Source organism: Euprymna scolopes, chromosome 22 (assembly GCF_053919585.1).
Source record: "Euprymna scolopes isolate OS-2025 chromosome 22, ASM5391958v1, whole genome shotgun sequence".
In the NCBI taxonomy this organism is placed as follows: Eukaryota; Metazoa; Mollusca; class Cephalopoda; order Sepiida; family Sepiolidae; genus Euprymna; species Euprymna scolopes.
In genome coordinates this window covers 77,783,830-77,801,329 of record NC_136503.1, presented here as the reverse complement: position 1 = coordinate 77,801,329, position 17,500 = coordinate 77,783,830, and the positions used below count along the sequence as shown (strand labels likewise).

The following is a 17,500-nucleotide window of genomic DNA, read 5'->3' as shown; positions in this document are numbered from 1 at the left end:
GGAGTGAAGGAGAAATTGGGACCAACTCCCCGGGGAGTAGGGGAGCTGGATAGTGACAATTGGTATGAAGAGTTGCCCCTACATTGACCAAGGTCTTATATGTGGGATTACTCCCACATATAGACTTTGCTTGTAGTATCTGCCGGACCAAATCGTACACTTTGATCTTGGCCGACGGAGTGACTTATAGAGTCGCTTGCACGCGACTAAAAATGAAAGAGAAAGCGTGATACATAGAGAAGGAGAAATGCAGGGATGAAGTAAGTAATGAGAAAAGAGGAAAGCGGATTGTACTGAGTTGTATATGAGAATATTAAAAAAAGCAATAATTATGGCGGTCTGTGTTTAGTGCAAATCAAGTTTAGTTGGATATTTTCCCACAAAAAAAAAAAAAGAAAAAAGAAAAAAAGGTCTCTGACTGTGTTGTTGCATTTACATTGAATGTTTACTCAACGGTGCGCTTTTCCTGGCCTTTGTTTGCGTTTTTACTTACATACATTAACCGCCAATCTTACGCTTATTGTTGGCAAAGGGGCTTGCTCGTTAGGATAGGTGGGCTGTCAACTTTTGTTAAAAGATCTACTATATTCTAAAAGTGAACGAACTTGTCTTCGACTCGCTTTAAAATTCATGCGTTCAACAAAAGTCTAAATCTTAATCTTAATCACCTTAATCTTAATCATTAATAGTGTGTGTGGTATTTATTTATTTTGTGTGTCACGCTTACATCCGAGTGACTGTCGTTTAATTGTTATGGACTTCCATTTCTTGTAATAAATAATTGTACCAAGAATTCTTCACAAGCTTTGGTTTCGGTTTCGATTATAGCTGATGGCACTTAAGTGATTTATTTTTTTATAAATAATTTTACAAAGAATTCTTCATAAGCTTTGGTTTCGATCTCGATTTTAACTGATGGCACTCTAGTCATCTATTTTTTTAAATAAATAATTTTATCAAAAATTCTTTATAAGTTTTGGTTTCGGTTTCGATTATAGCTGAAGAGACTCAAGTTATATATATATATATATATATATATATATATATATATATATATATATATAATTTTTTAAATAAGTTTTGGTTTCAGTTTCGATTCAAGCTCGTGCACCCAAGTCATATGGATATGATTTTTTTGATTTTTTAAATCGAAACTTTATAATATATAAAAATCGATAGAATATTAACTCTACAATAATACATACGAAATCTACAAGAATTAAAATATCATATTTAAGCATACTTTACGACCGGGCTACGTCGGGCGTCTCTGCTCGTTTAGCTAAATACTTTTGCAGTTTTAACAAAAGAGCTACAATAATATCAAAGCGTATCCATTTAAGCCGAGCATCTACAAATTACCAACATCAATATATTGCATATGAAATTTCCACAGTTCCCGCTAGTAACTGATTAATAAAATAATCACGTATGAAAATTTAATTTTATGAGCAAAAAAGGGAAAGCCTAATTTTAATAATTGATAATCTTTTATATAAAAGGCGAGTTGTCTGTGTGTACGTTTGCGTATGTCCAGTTGAAATAAATTAAAAAAAACTACAAAATAAGCGATCATAAATTTGGTATATTTTTGATCGGCATTGCTCCGGATGAATAATATTTAAAATTCAAAATAATTATTTCTTCTTTGGTGATTAATTGAATTAGGTTTCGTTTGCAGCTATTTTTAATATTAGCTTCTATTATAAAGAAGAGGGGAATCGTTATTATTCGTTTTCCAATACGTTAAAGCAAGACGGAGGAATGGGCTGTGTAGAGGTGAAGAGGATAGAATGATATAAAAAGAAAAGCAGGGGAAGAGGAGAAGTAAGAGAATTAGAAAGATAGTTTTATATAAAGATATTTTACACACTTTGAAATTATGTAGTGGGAGGATTCGACATTCCTCTCCCGTCGCGGTTAACCACCTGACGAAGGCCAGAGGACTAATTGGCCGAAATGTCGTGCAAGAACAACTGAAAGATGAGGATAATAGTCCAAAAAAAAAATAAAATAATAAAATAAATTCTATAAATTACTCATCTCAAAAAGAATTTCAAATTAATTCAATAAAATAATAATTCATTCACAATAATAACAATAATTAGTTCACAATAATAACGACGATTAATTAATTCACAATAATAACAATAATTACTTAATTCACAATAATATAACAATAATTACTTAATTCACAATAATATAACAATAGATACGAATCCGACAATTGAAAGAACAAATTAAAAATGTGGATTTATAAGACCCATAAATGCAACCTTGATTACCCTTCGGGGCTCGTGGCACAGAGGATAGGGCTGCGGAATATCTACGATTCCAGGTGAGCTTTGTCTGAGGGTAGCGGTTTTACTCCCACCCAAAGCTGGCTAGATGGTTAGTTTGCCAAACCATGGTGAGACGACAACAACTATGAAAGGCAGTTTTTGCTGTGGATGTAGTTGGAGGATTCGACATTCCAATCCTGTCGCTGTTAAACACCTGGTGGAGGCCAGAGGTACTCTTGTGTTTTGTTTTTATTGGCCGGTAGCCTTTCTAGTAACTAATGAAGGGGGGGGGGCATTTCCTTCAATATTTTATAGACACAAAAATAATCCGCTGCACTTAATATTTTTGGGACTAAAATAGGAATAATCGCGTATGAAAACAAACATGCTTTATTTACACACGAGAGAAAGACAAAGAATCTAGCTTTTTATATATATGATGATTGCTGCATCTTTCCAGATGATCGCCGTCACATTGAGTTCTCCCAATCTTGTAAAAGATAAAAGATAGATCTCAAGTAACATCTGTACATCGTTGTATTAAAGTGACAAGCGCTTGTACGACACGAGTTCCACTCTCTAAGTCTCCACAACAATAACCCAGTGATAAGCCATTGCAAGATAACTGGTAATTGCTTTGACCGCAGATTTCTCGTAAGAGTTGTCCTCTCCTAGAAGGATTGCCTCCACCACAGCTTACAGGAGCTCATTCTACCCCTCTACTAATGTCATTTACCCATGACTGGGACTTAGGTAGCTGGGCACCAAAGCATGGTCCACGCGCCGGTGGGTCATGAATGCCGCAGTCAACAGGGCCTAAGCTCATCTGGAGGTTTCTGTCAAGGTTACCTCACCCTTAACATTTGGTTCAAAAGCCTTATCCCACAATGCAATGGGGGATTCAGTTTTCTGGCACTGAACACTCGCCATTCACCAGAGCCCCGTTATCGTAGCAGAACTCACGACATGCACGTGGGGATGATTAGATTGGGAGAAGCTATATATGACGCTAGAGCATTTGTGTACTTTTAACACACGCCCACACTAATCCTTGAGCTCTTTTACTATATATATATATATATATATATATATATATATATATATATATATATATATATATAGTAAATAATTTACGCATAAATCTATACTTTCGTATATTAATTTTATGTGAGTAAATGAAGTATATATATATATATATATATATATATATATATATATATATATATATATATATATATATATATATATATAGTAAAACTTTACTCGCGTATTCGTTTATTAATTAAGATTTAAGTCGCGTATTTGTTACGAATTTATTTATTGGGAAACTTGATCCCGATTAGTTTCGACTTTCACAGTATGATTGACCTCGCGTGTGACAACAGTACGGAATCAATTCTTATCGATAAAAATAAATCATTTAATACTTTCTCCGAGCAACGCCGGTTATTGCTGCTATAATCCAACCTATCCATATGGATTAATTAGGGTACTGATACGAGCAGTACGGACACAAAAAGTAGATTTCTAATTTGCTTAACATTTTAGCAACCATTTTTTAGCAGTTTTCAGCAATCAGTTTTAGCAATCAGTTTTTAGCAATCAACTTTTAGCAATCAGCTTTAGCTATCAGTTATAAGCAATCACATTTAGTAATCATTTTAACAGTAATTTCTAGCAATCATTTTTTTAAATCGTACTTTTTAAGCAATCAGTCATTAGCAATCACATTTAGTAATCATTTTAGCAGTAATTTCTAGCAATTATTTTATGAAATCGTACTTTTTAAGAAATCAGTTTAAGCAATCAGTTTTAGCAATCAGTTTTAAAGTTGGTCTTGTCGGGTGATACATATACAATGCGAACGAACGTCTAAAAATTACTAAGTTTTAAAACTACTCTCTTTTCATCTCCGTTTGTTTAGCTTGCCTCATTCATTTTCACTGGGTCCGAAATAAAGAAAACATAATTTCACATAGATGTGCGCGTTCTACATTTTTAATCAATGAAAATGATTCCCTCTCATTCGAAACAATGGACTTAATGAGCCTGTGTTAAGCGCCAATTTACTATGAACAGCAACAACGCAGTAACCAAAAATCCAGAGGAGAAAGTCGAACAACGTCCGGAACAAGACAGAATGCGATACGATATCTGCTCCTCTGATGCCAGTGGAAGCAAACATGCGATTATTCTACTTACATACGAGCATTCACGCACTAACAAACGGCAGCGCATACACATATTGGCTGACAGAAATTACGACTCAACTAACACACACATAAGTGTACAAGATAAAATACTGAAACATGCCTCATACGTGCAATATATCCTGAACCCCCACACAAATTCACCCATTGACAAAGGTTGCCTACACATAATGAATCTTTAATTTACGTACATAGGTTCATACGAACAAATTAAACTTACAGACACACAGCTTTACTTCTGTTTATTTTTTGTTTTTTTTTACAAGGGAGTTATCACTTACCAAGGCCCGAAGACCACTCGAGGATAAGGGTTAATGAATGTAAGGTGGTAGTGTAGTAATTGTTAATAGTGTAAGTTGGGTAGATACTGATTATTTAAGGAGATTGTTCAATAAAATCTTAACACTAGACTTGACGGCTATCATATTGTAATCGACCGGGAAGTAGACCAATGGAACCGTGTACCACAGGTGAGCGGTTCTAGGAAGTAAGCTGTGTTCGTAGACTCTGCATTTAGATTTATGCACAGATAGAGAGTGGGGGAAATTTTTGATGGTGGTTGTAGCTATCGAGTGTGTTTTTGTGAAAGTTTTGCAAGGAGGGACGATTGATTGGAACTCAGACGAGCACTTGTCATGAAAATAACGATAGAACAGAACCAGGCTCGCAACGCCCTCTCTGTGGGAAAAAAGTTGCAGGGAAGAGAAAAGGGCATCACCTACTAGATTTCGAAGCCGGTTTTGAACTATATCTGGGTAGGATAGTGCGCGTCAAGCAGTTCCTGCCCAGATGTGACAACAGTACTCAATTTAGAGGATTGGTTTGGCAATGAGATAATCTACTGGACCGGTAGAATTATCCAACCATTTTTTCATCGATCTTGGCAACAGATTTGATGTATGTGTTCCATTTAAGAACTAGTCGTAACATTATATAAATGAGAGAAGGTTTCATTTTTCTGATAGAGCCTTGTAGTCCAGGTGAGGATTTGCTCTTTTTTTACCAATGTTACTATTTATATACGACAATTTAAGGCACGACAAATAGCCCTTGCAGATTCTCTATTCATATCATATCCAGACACGATGAATTGAGGCACGACAAGTGGCTCCTGTTGATTATTTATGTGATACTTAGGCAGGACAAATTGAGACACGGCAAATTAGGGCACGACAGATAAATATTGTTGATTCTCTAATCGTGCTATATATTTAGGTACGAGAAATAAAGTCATGGCAAATTAAGGCACAGCAACGAGCTTGCGGTAATTTTTTTTTTTTCGCTAAGATTTTTGTATAAAATAAACAATTATTTTTTCCAGACTTGGGGGCAATATTTAAAAAAAATTAGTAGTTTAATATTAGAAGAAAAAAAAGTTCCCTTAAGTTAAAAGAAAAAAAAATATTGTTTACCTTTTTTTTAATCGTAAAGTGCTTTATTGCTTTCACGTAAGTGTTTGTTTCTACTAGGTTTCAAAGCTGGTTTTGAAATCTATGAAGGCAGGATAGGGCGCACCGAGCAGTTCCTGTCCAGATTTGGCAACAGTACTCCATCTGAGGACGTACTTATATAGATGAAGAGTTGCATCAGCAGTGAAATATATAGCGGAGCGCTAGAATGATCCAACCATTTTCCAGCAATCTTGGCAACAGATTTGATGTATGTGTTCCATTTCAAATCAGGAGTGAAAGGGGTTTTAGTTCTCTCCCACTAAAAGAACTTAGACACCAGGCTTTGGAAAGTAGAATTGAGAAGTTAGCGTCCCCGAGGAAGGGCACTCTGACCTGACAAAAGGGGCTGGGCAGCCTCGTCGGCAGTCCCCAGTAAGGGCGCCTCGGGCGATTAGCAATAAACTAACCTCTTCTCAAAGCAAGGCAAGGTCTGGCAGGGTGGACCTCCTAGAACTGCACATAACTAAAATGCCACCGCAAAATCAACAGGGGCCGGATCATTACAGGAATGGTTTAATCTCTGTTGATTTGGGGGGGGGCTGAGGATAAAAATCTCTCTCCGCCAGTTGGTTAGGATAGAAGAAGAATGCTTAGTCTTACAAAGAATTTTTGAGAAAAAATAGGATGTCAGTCTGTCGAAATGAAAATCAGTTACTTCTTGTTGTTCTTAGGTTGCTCGAAAGACGTGCCTAAATATCACACGAGTAGCCAATTAGCGGGAGCCACTTGTAGTATGTAAATTTGTTATGTATAAATAGTAAAACCCCTCCTTTAACAGATTTTCCGAACCCCCAAAGTGTCAGGCACGCACGCGCGCGTGTTTCACTGCTTTTCGCACGGACATTCTTTTGAATGGGCTTCGCGTGCCAAAAAGAAATGGCGCCAAACGAACGTGGCCAAAAATATCAATTTCTCGTTTTTTGGGGGTTGGGGGTTCCTTCGTTTTTGATAGTGAGTGTTTGTTAACGTTTTCTTTCTTTCCGATGTATACGTACTGTCTTTCTTTCATTTCTTTTAACGGATTCTTTCTTTCTCTCCTTCTTTCTTTCTTTCTTTCTTTCTTTTTATCTTGTTCAATTCATTTTGTCTTTTTGTATCGCCTTCTTCCCATTACTGAATTTTCTCGTCTTTTTTTTTCATCTGTTTTTTTTCTTTTTCGTTAATTTTTGCCTTTGTTTTTAACATTCTTTCGTTAATTCTTCATTTTCTTTTTCATTCCATTTTCTTTTTCATTCCATTTTCTTTTTCATTCCATTTTCTTTTTCATTCCATTCATTCATATTTTGCTTCTTTCTTTTACTTTTGTTCGTTCATTTTTTTTTTTTTGCAATTTATTCATTCTTCATTTGTAACTGAATTTTTATTTGTTAAATGCATTCATTTTCGTTTCTTTTTTTATATAAAATATTCATTTTTCGTTTCTTTCTTTTCCATTAATTTTTTTATTCATTCTTTCATTATTTTCTTTTTTTTACAAAGGCATCCCCACTTATCAAGGCCAAGAGGCTACTCGAGGATAAGGGTTAAAGTGTGTACAGTAGACAATTGGACAATAAAGTAATCATTAGTAATGGAAATTCGGTAAATTTGTGAACTTATATGGAACGGCACATCAAAAACTTGTTTACGTTAGACTTGAAGACAACCATATTGTAGTCAGCTAGAAAGCAGGAAAACAGAAGACAATTCCATAGGCGTGCAGTTCTAAGAAAAAAGTTTTGTTCATGGAATCTACGTTTAGGTTTAGGCAGAGATAAAGAGTGGGGGAATTATTGATAGTGTTTTCTGCTAGACGGGTGTTTCTTGTGAAAGTTTGGCGAGAGGGGGGGGCATAGATTGGAGCTCAGTCGAGCACTTGCCATGAAAATAACGATAAAGCAGAGACACACTCGCAACATCTCTTCTGTGAGAAAAAGATTGCAGGGAAGAGAAAAGGACATCTCTTACGAGGCTACGGAGTCTATTTTGAACTCTATTAAGGCAGGACAAGTCCCTTCTAGCAGCTCCTGCCCAGATGTGGTAACAGTACTCAATCCTTGGAAGTACTTGGCTCTTATGTAGGTAGAGAGTTGCATCAGCAGTGAGATATCTACTGGATCGATAGAAGGATCTCATGATTTTTCCAGCGGCTTTGGAAACGGATTTGATGTATGTGTTCCATTTCAGATCAGTTTATTTCAATTCCTCCTCCCTTTTTTCCATTCGTTCATTGCTGTACAACAGATGCTCTCTACCGATCTAAGTTATGGCAACAAGACCATTGCCAGCACAGTCAAAATGCATCGCTGGGTTGGCACCAATAACAGGCCCGTGCCCAGGGTGAGGAAAACAAAGTTTCCGGTCACGGTTATGGTCTTTGGTGTGGTTTCAAGTGAGGACCAGACTATACCAGTTCACATCTTCGAAGTTGGCTTAAAAATCAATACCAAATTGTATCTGGATGTGCTGGCAAGTGTTGTGATACCTTGGTGCAATCAGGTGGCCGCTGGCAAACCCTGAGTGTAGGACTGTCTATTGTATACGGATGTCAACCCTTATAGACGATGCAGTAGTTATGTGTTGAACTACAGTGATTCATTGTTGACATTATTTATATGCCGTGAGCAGACATCCACTAGCAGTATCAGAATTTTTGTAGGAATTTTTGACACCCCTAACACGAAACTGCGAATACAATATAAAAATCTCGTAATTTCTCTGTTAAAAGTGGGTTATTTATTTTCTTTATGGATTATACTTCCAAAATAAACTATTACAGTTGTTTTAAAAGTAATAGAAATATTTTTTTTTTTAAAAACAGTAATGAATTTTCCGAACTCAATATTTTTCAATTTTTAAACTTTAAAAATCTATCAAAATTTTTCTATTGATTCTATTTTTACGATATTTTCAGGGTCAATGTGAAATTTTATGTTCTTTCCAATAAACCGAATATAATATTTTAGACAAACGTTTTTTTTTTAATTCACGCCCCCCCAAGTGTCACCCGTTTTGAAATGTCTATTAAAAAGTAAATAATTAATTTATGTCGCACAAATTGAAGAGAAAGGGTCAATAAATAATATATTCAAATTTAAAACAAAAAAAAATCGCTTTTTTAGAAATTTACCTGTAAAGTCCGAAGTTTAAAACCTTATTTTATAAGAACACATTGTTTTTTTTTTGTCTTTTTTTTGTCTTTTTTTTTTAATGAAACCTTGGTCCTTGCTCCTTTAATTGAAAAAATAATTAGGGCTTGAATTACATTTTTCGAGGAGTTATAAGCTTGAAAAGACAGGGGGTCGAATAATTCACGCCTCTCATTTTGAAATGTCTATTAAAAAGCAAATAATTAATTATATCGGGGAGTTTTATATATCACAAATTGAAGAGAAAAGGTCAATAAATAATATATTCAAATTTAAAACAAAAAAAAATCGCTTTTTTAGAAATTTATCTGTAAAGTCCGAAGTTTAAAACCTTTTTTTAAAAAAAAAAAACACATTGTTTTTTTGTTTTTTGTTTTTTAATAAAACCTTGGTCCTTCCTCCTTTAATTGAAAAAAAAAATTAGGGCTTGAATTACATTTTTCGAGGAGTTATAAGCTTGGAAAGATGGGGTGGAATTATTCACTATTTTCACGAAATTTCTGACACTGCTAGACATCCACCACTCTGCTTCCCATGGCTTTAGTTTTAAAAATCTCCCCTTAATATAGGATTACTTACATTTTGTAGGAAAGCCGATAGAAGAGACCCGAGACCGGTGAATTCGTGATACTATCATAAGTTTTACTAGGGGCGGGGGCGGTGCTTTGCTCGGTCGTAAAATACGATTAAATATATTTTAATTTGTTCAGATTTCGTATATATTATTATAGAGTCGTAATTTCAAAAGTAAAAAATAAAAATAATAAGTATTTGGCTGTCATCAGTTAGAATCGGAACCGAAAGCAGAACTTAAAGCTGGTGACGTTACCACAGGACCAACGTGAAAATCATGTGAACGGATTAAAAATTAAAAGTTCAAAAGAAACTAAGATGAATGTACAAAATGTATAAAGACTTTTTCAATTTTTGATCCCTTGAAATCGATTTTAACCGGCTAAAGACACATAAAAGAACGGTTCGTGAAACTCCAATCATTTGAAGCCCCTAGCACTGCTCTGCGACTTTTAGTTTCTGGAGGGATAGAGTTTGAAAATATGGAGACAGACAGACATATAGCGTTTTATATGTTAGACTAACGGGAGGGGGTTCCCGGCCTTGCCCGGGAGTAAAATACGCTTCAATATGATATTTTGGTTAGCCCTGATTTCGTATACCTTATTAAAGAGTCGTGGTTTCAAAAGTGACAAAAAGAAAAGTATTTGGGTACCATCAGCTAGAATCAAAACCAAAAAGCAGAACTGTAGCATTCAAAGCCGGTGACGTTACCACTGTACCAACATGACACGCATATGAACTGATTAAAAAATAAAAAATAAACTAAGATGAAGGTACAAAATGTTTAACGATTTTTTTTCAATTTTGATCCATTTTCGACCTCGTAAAAACTACTTTACCCGGCTAAAGACCCATAAAAAACGGTCCTTAAAAATCCAATCTTTTGAGGCTCCTAGGGCCACTCTGCGGCTTTTAGCTTGAGAGGAGATTGAGTTTGGAAATATGGAGGCAGACAGGGAGACATATAGCCTTTTATATATAAGATTTGTCTTAGTTAATCAGACGAGACAATCGACAGTCACTCATGAAACTCGACGAAGATGAAAAGAGGCAACAAATGAAAAGTATATAAAGACCAGCACGTAGGTACCCTCATATATATATATATGTGTGTGTGTGTGTGTGTGTGTGTGTGTGTGTGTGTTTGTGTGTGTTTGCGATACGTTTTGACTTACTTCAATTATTTACGAAAGTGCATTTTTACCGAAATGGGAGTTGGGAATAATTTTCCCTTTAACCAACTTGGTACCCCCACATGGGGAGCGGAATACATATTCTTTTTAAAATTAGTGTCAGTGGATAATTATATTTTAAAAACAATATATATATATGTCAGGTCATATTATATGCTACTGGTACCATGTAACCCAGTACTACCTGCTTCATGGTCGTGTCACCGGCGACTAAACTGGTACCCCCACCAACTTGTTTGGTGAGGAGGGTGGCTAGTCTCCCTGAAGGATTAAAAACAAGACCTTCCAAAGGGTGAATAAACCCTTTTTCGGGGTCAACGGTCAACTAGCACCGTGTGTGTGTTAGGGTGGAGAGGATTCCTGTAAGCCGCTGTGAAGGCAACCTTTCTAGGAGAAGCAAATCTCTGATTTAAAAAAAACATAAAACGGGAGACCAGTACCCGCATTAAGCTGTTCTGCAGTTTAACTTGTTGCTGGCTATCTTGCTCTTGCTTGTTGCTGGATCTCAACATTTTGAACCGAGAGAGAGAGACTTAGCTGTCGTACAAAGCTAAGACTCTGTAACATCATCTGTGTATAGATACTCCCTCAGGCTCATAGTCCTGTGGCGATGGGAAAGTTGTGACGCGTGGAGGCTTGAAATGCTGGAAGTATGTAATAATTGATCTCAATGACCATCTTCAGTGTCATGCCTGCTTGAGCGTGTGAATTCACCGGTAGGACTTAAAAAAAAAAAGAAGTCATTTTTGGGCTCATGGACTAAGTGTCTGAGGGAGTGGCACTCGTCTGACAAGACATTGCAATCATCATTATCATATTATATATATATATATATATATATAGTCATCCACATACAGTATGTTTCGCAGCTTATCACTGCGGCTAGACAGGCAACTACCTCAAGTTACGTCAGTCAAGGCTCCTAACCATTACGCTAATCGGTGGCTGCTGTGCGAGTTCTGAATAAACGATGTTTTGACATCGTCGGAAATACCTAAGCTCAATTTGTTTACACAAAGAGCATCGCTTTATACGCTAATGGTATTTCGTGTATCACTTCTCAATATGCTCAACTCAAGATGAGGAGCATTATAGTCATCCGCATACAGTACTGTTTCGCAGCTCATCAATGCAGCTAGACGGGCAACTACCTCAAGCCAGGATTGAAACCCGACCGCCTGTACGACAGCGAAGACTCCTATCGTTTTTAAAACGTAATTATCCACTGCCACTATTTCGTTATCTACGACTCATCCGAGTGGCTGAATCTAGCAAGATTCGAACTCGGGACTTTATGGTAAGAAGCCTAAACACTTACCAATCGTCCGTCTTGTATGACTGTTCGGATATATTGCGATTCACGTAGATCTTATTTGTTTTTGTTTTTGCGATACGTTTTGAATGAATTCAATTATTTAGGAAAGTGCATTTTTACCTTAATGCCAGTTTGGAATAATTTTCCCTTTAACCAATTTGGTACGCGCTTATGGGGAGCGGCATAAGTATGGTTTTAAAAATATAATTATACACTGATACGTGTTTCGTCGTCAACGACTCATCAGAGTGGCTGAATCTAGCGAGATTCGAAACACATGTGGATAGTTATATTTAAAAAAAATGTATATATACCGCTTCTCATATGGGGGTACTGAATTGGTTAAAGGGAAAATTATTCCCGAACCGCATTTAGGTAAAAATGCACTTTCGTAAATAATTGAATTCATTCAGGGCGTATTGCAAAAACAAATAACATCTCTCTCTCTCTCCCTCCCTCCCTCTCTCTCTCTCTCTCTCTCTATATATATATATATATATATATATATATATACTTTGTTTTATTGATCACACATTGATGTAAACGTTACCTTTATTGATTTGCCATTTATCCCTTTTCGTTCAATCACTTTCGTTTATTGTTTCTTGTTTTCATTATTTTTTTCCATATATTTCCGGTCAATATGTCTATCTAATATCCAACAAAAAACATCTAACAAAAAATATTTCCGTATCGCCCAAGTTAAATTAATTTTATGCGCTTCATTTAGGTGCCGCCCTTCGTAATGCTGATTATTAATGTTGTACTTTACTTACACACGTAATGGACCGCGTGAACGTTAGCAACATCTTCCCATGGAAGTGCTACAATATATCTGAAAGGCCTGGGAATGCCACGCCGGGTCGAAAGTATGCGACAATATTCAATTCATCGTTAGACTTGAACTTAGGAACTCCCGCGTCTTGCAACGCATGACGCAATCAAAGTATACCACCGTTTGCAATCTGAAGCCAGATTCACAGCGCTCCTCTAGTTTCTCTCCGTTGCAAGCAAACCTTTCAATCGATTGTGTGCAGTTTTGCTCATCCCCTTCTTCGTTTTACATCCGGGTTTATTGGAGCACTTGGTTGGCAATAATATGCGGCACAATCACGTTTGACACCGAAGTTAAGCAACGATGAGCCTGGCCAGTACCAGATGGGTGACCATTTGGAACTTCCAGGTGCTGCATGCGTTCTCCGCTTATGTCGGAATTGTTTCCAGTCGTTCTGGGTTTCTCTTTGCCACTGGACACAAACAGTGCCGATTCAAGAGAGGTGTGGCTGTGGATTGCGCAACCCTTGCCATACAATTACACACGCAGTTGCCCCTAAAGGAATTATCCTTTGTCTTTCGAGACTGAACGGGGGCATCCGTTTGCAATTCTCTTTGTGGCTTATCTTAGGGTATGTCCAAACCAACCTAAACGGCGTTTGCAGATTATTACTGATACTAACTATTGGTTAGTATGGTCCGTGACGTTTTGGTTGGTAATTCAATTATTCCATTTGATACCTAGAATCTTTTCTAAGTCATTTGAAATTAAATTAATCGAATTTCTTTTCTTGGATAATTTTCAGTTGCCAAATTTCACTTCCATGTGGCAGCGTGGTCATGACGTTGTTTTTATAAAATCATAAATTAGACCTGAGCGTTATTTTATTTATTTATTTTTTTGTTTCTCGAGATTTTGATTAAATGCTGTTTACTTATCACTTATCTTGCGCTGCAACTCAGAGTCCATACTGCCTTTCTTGTTTATAGAACTTTCTAAGTAGTAAGTCACCATTGTCATATCGGTGATACAATCGGCATCCCACCACGTGTTAGGAAGTAGGTGACAAAGAGAAAAAGAAATATGACAAAAGAAGATGAAATAGGTTTATCAGATGAACAAAGACGTGGGAAATAGGGTTGGCGGAAAGACAATGAATGGGAATTTGTTCACTAACTCACACAAAGGAAATCTGAAGCGGAATGGTAATCAAAGTGCGATGATAATTAAAACAAAGAAGATCAATATATTTTAGAGTTAGTTTTGGGGGTGTTGGTGGGTTTTACAACGATGGAGAGCAGTTTGCGGAGTCTGAGGTTTGCAACTGTCGATAACAATCGAGTTGAGTTGTTACGAGTTGGACCCAGAAAAAAGGCAGATCGTAGCTCGAGGCAGATGGGAAAATGAATTGATCGACAAATTGGCGAACATAGCATCGACAGTAGATATAAATGTAGCGTTCAGGGGGTCGATGGTGTCATACCCACACAAAGCAAAACGAATATTAACAGAAAGTGTCGGAATCAATGTTTCCCTTTTGATTTGTCTCATTTTTATACTTGTGACCCCGTGCTATACCCCCATCGGCAGCTGCCAATGTGAGAGACAACGACCCGGCCAGATGATAAGATGAAATAGAAGACAATGAACACAACGTTAGGATTGAGATTGTCGCGAGCGGAGTAACATGTGGGTTTTGTAACACTTCTGTATCGCCACACAATCTAAAGTTAAGTCACATATGCAATAAAAAAGGGGGAGATAACTCGCGAGAAGCCAACAAATTTCCACTTACCATTGCCTTTTCCTCTGATTTGATCCGGATAAAATGCTGTTCAGGATTTGACGCTTCCGGAAGCGGATTCGTGTCTCTCCAAATGATGGTCTGCGGCATCTTCAAACGTGACAGCAAATTATTGATTGAGAAATACACCTTGGCTGATGTAAACGTGATGATACCTGCAAGAAAAGACATGAACGCAGAACATCAACAATTCCTTTGCTCAAATTTAAATCACATCAAACATCAAAACCATACAAACATCAATACAATACAAACATAAAAACAATAAAAATCAATACAATACAAACATCAAAACAATACAAGCATCAAGACAATACAAACATGAAAACTATACAAACATAAAAACTATACAAACATAAAAGCTATACAAACATCAATAAAATACAAATATTAATACAATACAAACAGTTATACAATACAAACATAAAAATCAATACAACACAAAAACCAATATAATGCAAACATCTATACAATACAAACATCAATACAACACAAACATCAATACAATGCAAACATCTATACAATGCAAACATAAAAACAATAAAAAATCAATACAATACAAACATCAATACAATATAAACATCATTACAATAAAAGCATCAAAACAATACAAAGGTCAATACAATACAAAAAATCAATACAATACAGGAAGGTACAATATCTGGGATAAACACTGGATGAATCTACGTATTTTTATGTATTATACTTTTTAAAACCGAACATGTCATCATAAATCGCATTTTTCGCTTGGTGCGAATTGTGAACCCACGTGACTTATTTTTCGCCATTCCTTCTGATCCAGGGCAAGTTGGTTGATGGACACACAACTGTTGAGCGATGGCCAATCAAAAACATTTTCTCTCCGCCTTCATAATTATCCTTTCAGTGTTTTGCATTATGTATTTTTCTTGCACTTTTTTCGTGTCCTTCACACAGTCTTCTATACAGATCAGTCCTCTCCCGCCGTCTTTCCTTTTCACGTACAGTCTGTCAATATCGTCCTTTGGGTGTAGTACATTATGCATAGTCATGATTTTACTGGTTTTCTGGTCGAGTTGTCTCAGTCCTTCTTTTGTCCACTCTATAAACGGTCCAGAGTATCTTACTAGTGATACTGCCCGTGTATTTATACCTTTTATTAGGTTTCTGCTATATAATGTCGTTTCCAGAAGTTTTCTTGTTCTCCTAAGGTATTCCTTTCCAATTCTCTCTTTCATTTCTGTTGCTCTGATGGTGTCCGCTTCCAGAATTCCCAAGTATTTATAGTTGTCTTGTTCCCCTAGTGCCCTCATTTCTGTTTGGTTGGGTAGTTCCATGCCTTCTGTCGTTTCCAGTTTTCCCTTTCTTATAACTAGTTGTGCGCACTTTTCTATTCCAAATTCCATTTGGATATCTTCGCTGAAGATCCTGGTAGTGTTAATTAGTGTCTCTAGCTCCTTTTCGGTTCTTGCAAAAAGTTTCAGATCGTCCATGTACATCAGGTGGTTCATTTTTTCCTCTGTATTGGAGAACTTGTATCCGACTTGGCACTTTTCTCAGAATACTGTTCAAGGGCATCATGGCTATGATGAACAGTAGTGGTGATAATGGGTCTCCTTGGAAGATGCCTCTTTGTATGTTAATTTCTGTTATGTGTTGTCCATCAGCTGTCAATTCTAGTCTCCATGTTTTCGTTGCATTTTCTATTACATTGGTGATTCCGCTTGGTATTTTATACATTTTCAGGCATTCTATTATCCATGCTTGGGGGATCCTGTCGTACGCTTCTTTGTAGTCGATCCATGCCATGGCTAAATTCTTTTTCCTCCTTTTTACCTCCTTCGGGATCTTTTGATCTCGCTCTCTCTCTCTCTCTCTCTCTCTCTCTCTCTCTCTCTCTGTCTGTCTGTCTCTGTCTCTGTCTCTGTCTCTCTCTCTGTCTCTGTCTCTCTCTCTCTCTCTCTCTCTCTCTCTCTCTCTATATATATATATATATATATATATATATATAGCAGGTAATGTATTCCTCTTTTTCCTTTTTGGCATCCTTTCTGCTGCTCAGGGATGAGTCCACGGTTATTCAGGGAGTGGTAGATTTGTTCCCTCAGTTGTGCTGTCAGTATCTTCCACATAGTTGGTAAGCACATGCTTGGCCTATAGTTGCTAGGGACGGTTCCTTTCTCCGTGTCCGTCTGTTGCAGTGTGGTTCTACCTTTTGCCATCCAGTCTGGTACGCTTGCTTCCTGTATACATCTTTTCAGGTTTTGGGCTAGTCTTTCGTGTAAGGTTGTGAATTTTTTGAACCAGTAAGCATGTATCCCGTCGTGCCCTGGGGCTCTCCAGTTTGCCATTTTTCCTATGGTTTTCTTTAGGGTTTCCTTGCTGATTTCACTCGCTCTTCCTTCTTCTATTTGTTGTAACTCTTCTTTCATGTCTTTCAGCCATTCGGCATTTCTATTGTGATCTCGTCGCTCTTCCCGTATATTACTCCAGTAGAGGTTTGTTTCTGTCGGATTGGTTATTATTATTATTATTATTATTATTATTATTATTATTATTATTATTATTATTATTATTTATTTGCCTCCTCACGAGGATAGAGTAAGACATAAGGTCAGATTTTAATGTGGGAAAAATCCAGCTCCCCAAAAAGGAACATAAATTAAAATTGTGTCAGTCATGAAGGAATTCTCCTCCACTGACCGAGGGCAGAAATTAAATGGAATTTTGTTCGTTTAAAAATGCTTAGTAAGAAAGAATAATTTTTATAGTTCCCCATAGTGTGAA

The 17,500-nt window shown here is 36.7% G+C and overlaps 1 protein-coding gene across 3 annotated transcripts in view; it reads right to left on the bottom strand.

The window, feature by feature from the left end:
• LOC145243473 (uncharacterized) overlaps positions 1-17,500 on the bottom strand; it is a 397,788-nt gene that overhangs the window by 23,149 nt on the left and 357,139 nt on the right. For all 3 annotated transcript variants that reach the window (XM_080106409.1, XM_080106411.1, XM_080106410.1), the window contains exon 4: positions 14,726-14,889. In XM_080106409.1, the coding sequence (XP_079962535.1) occupies positions 14,726-14,889 (164 nt within the window). The remainder of the gene's footprint in view (positions 1-14,725; positions 14,890-17,500) is intronic.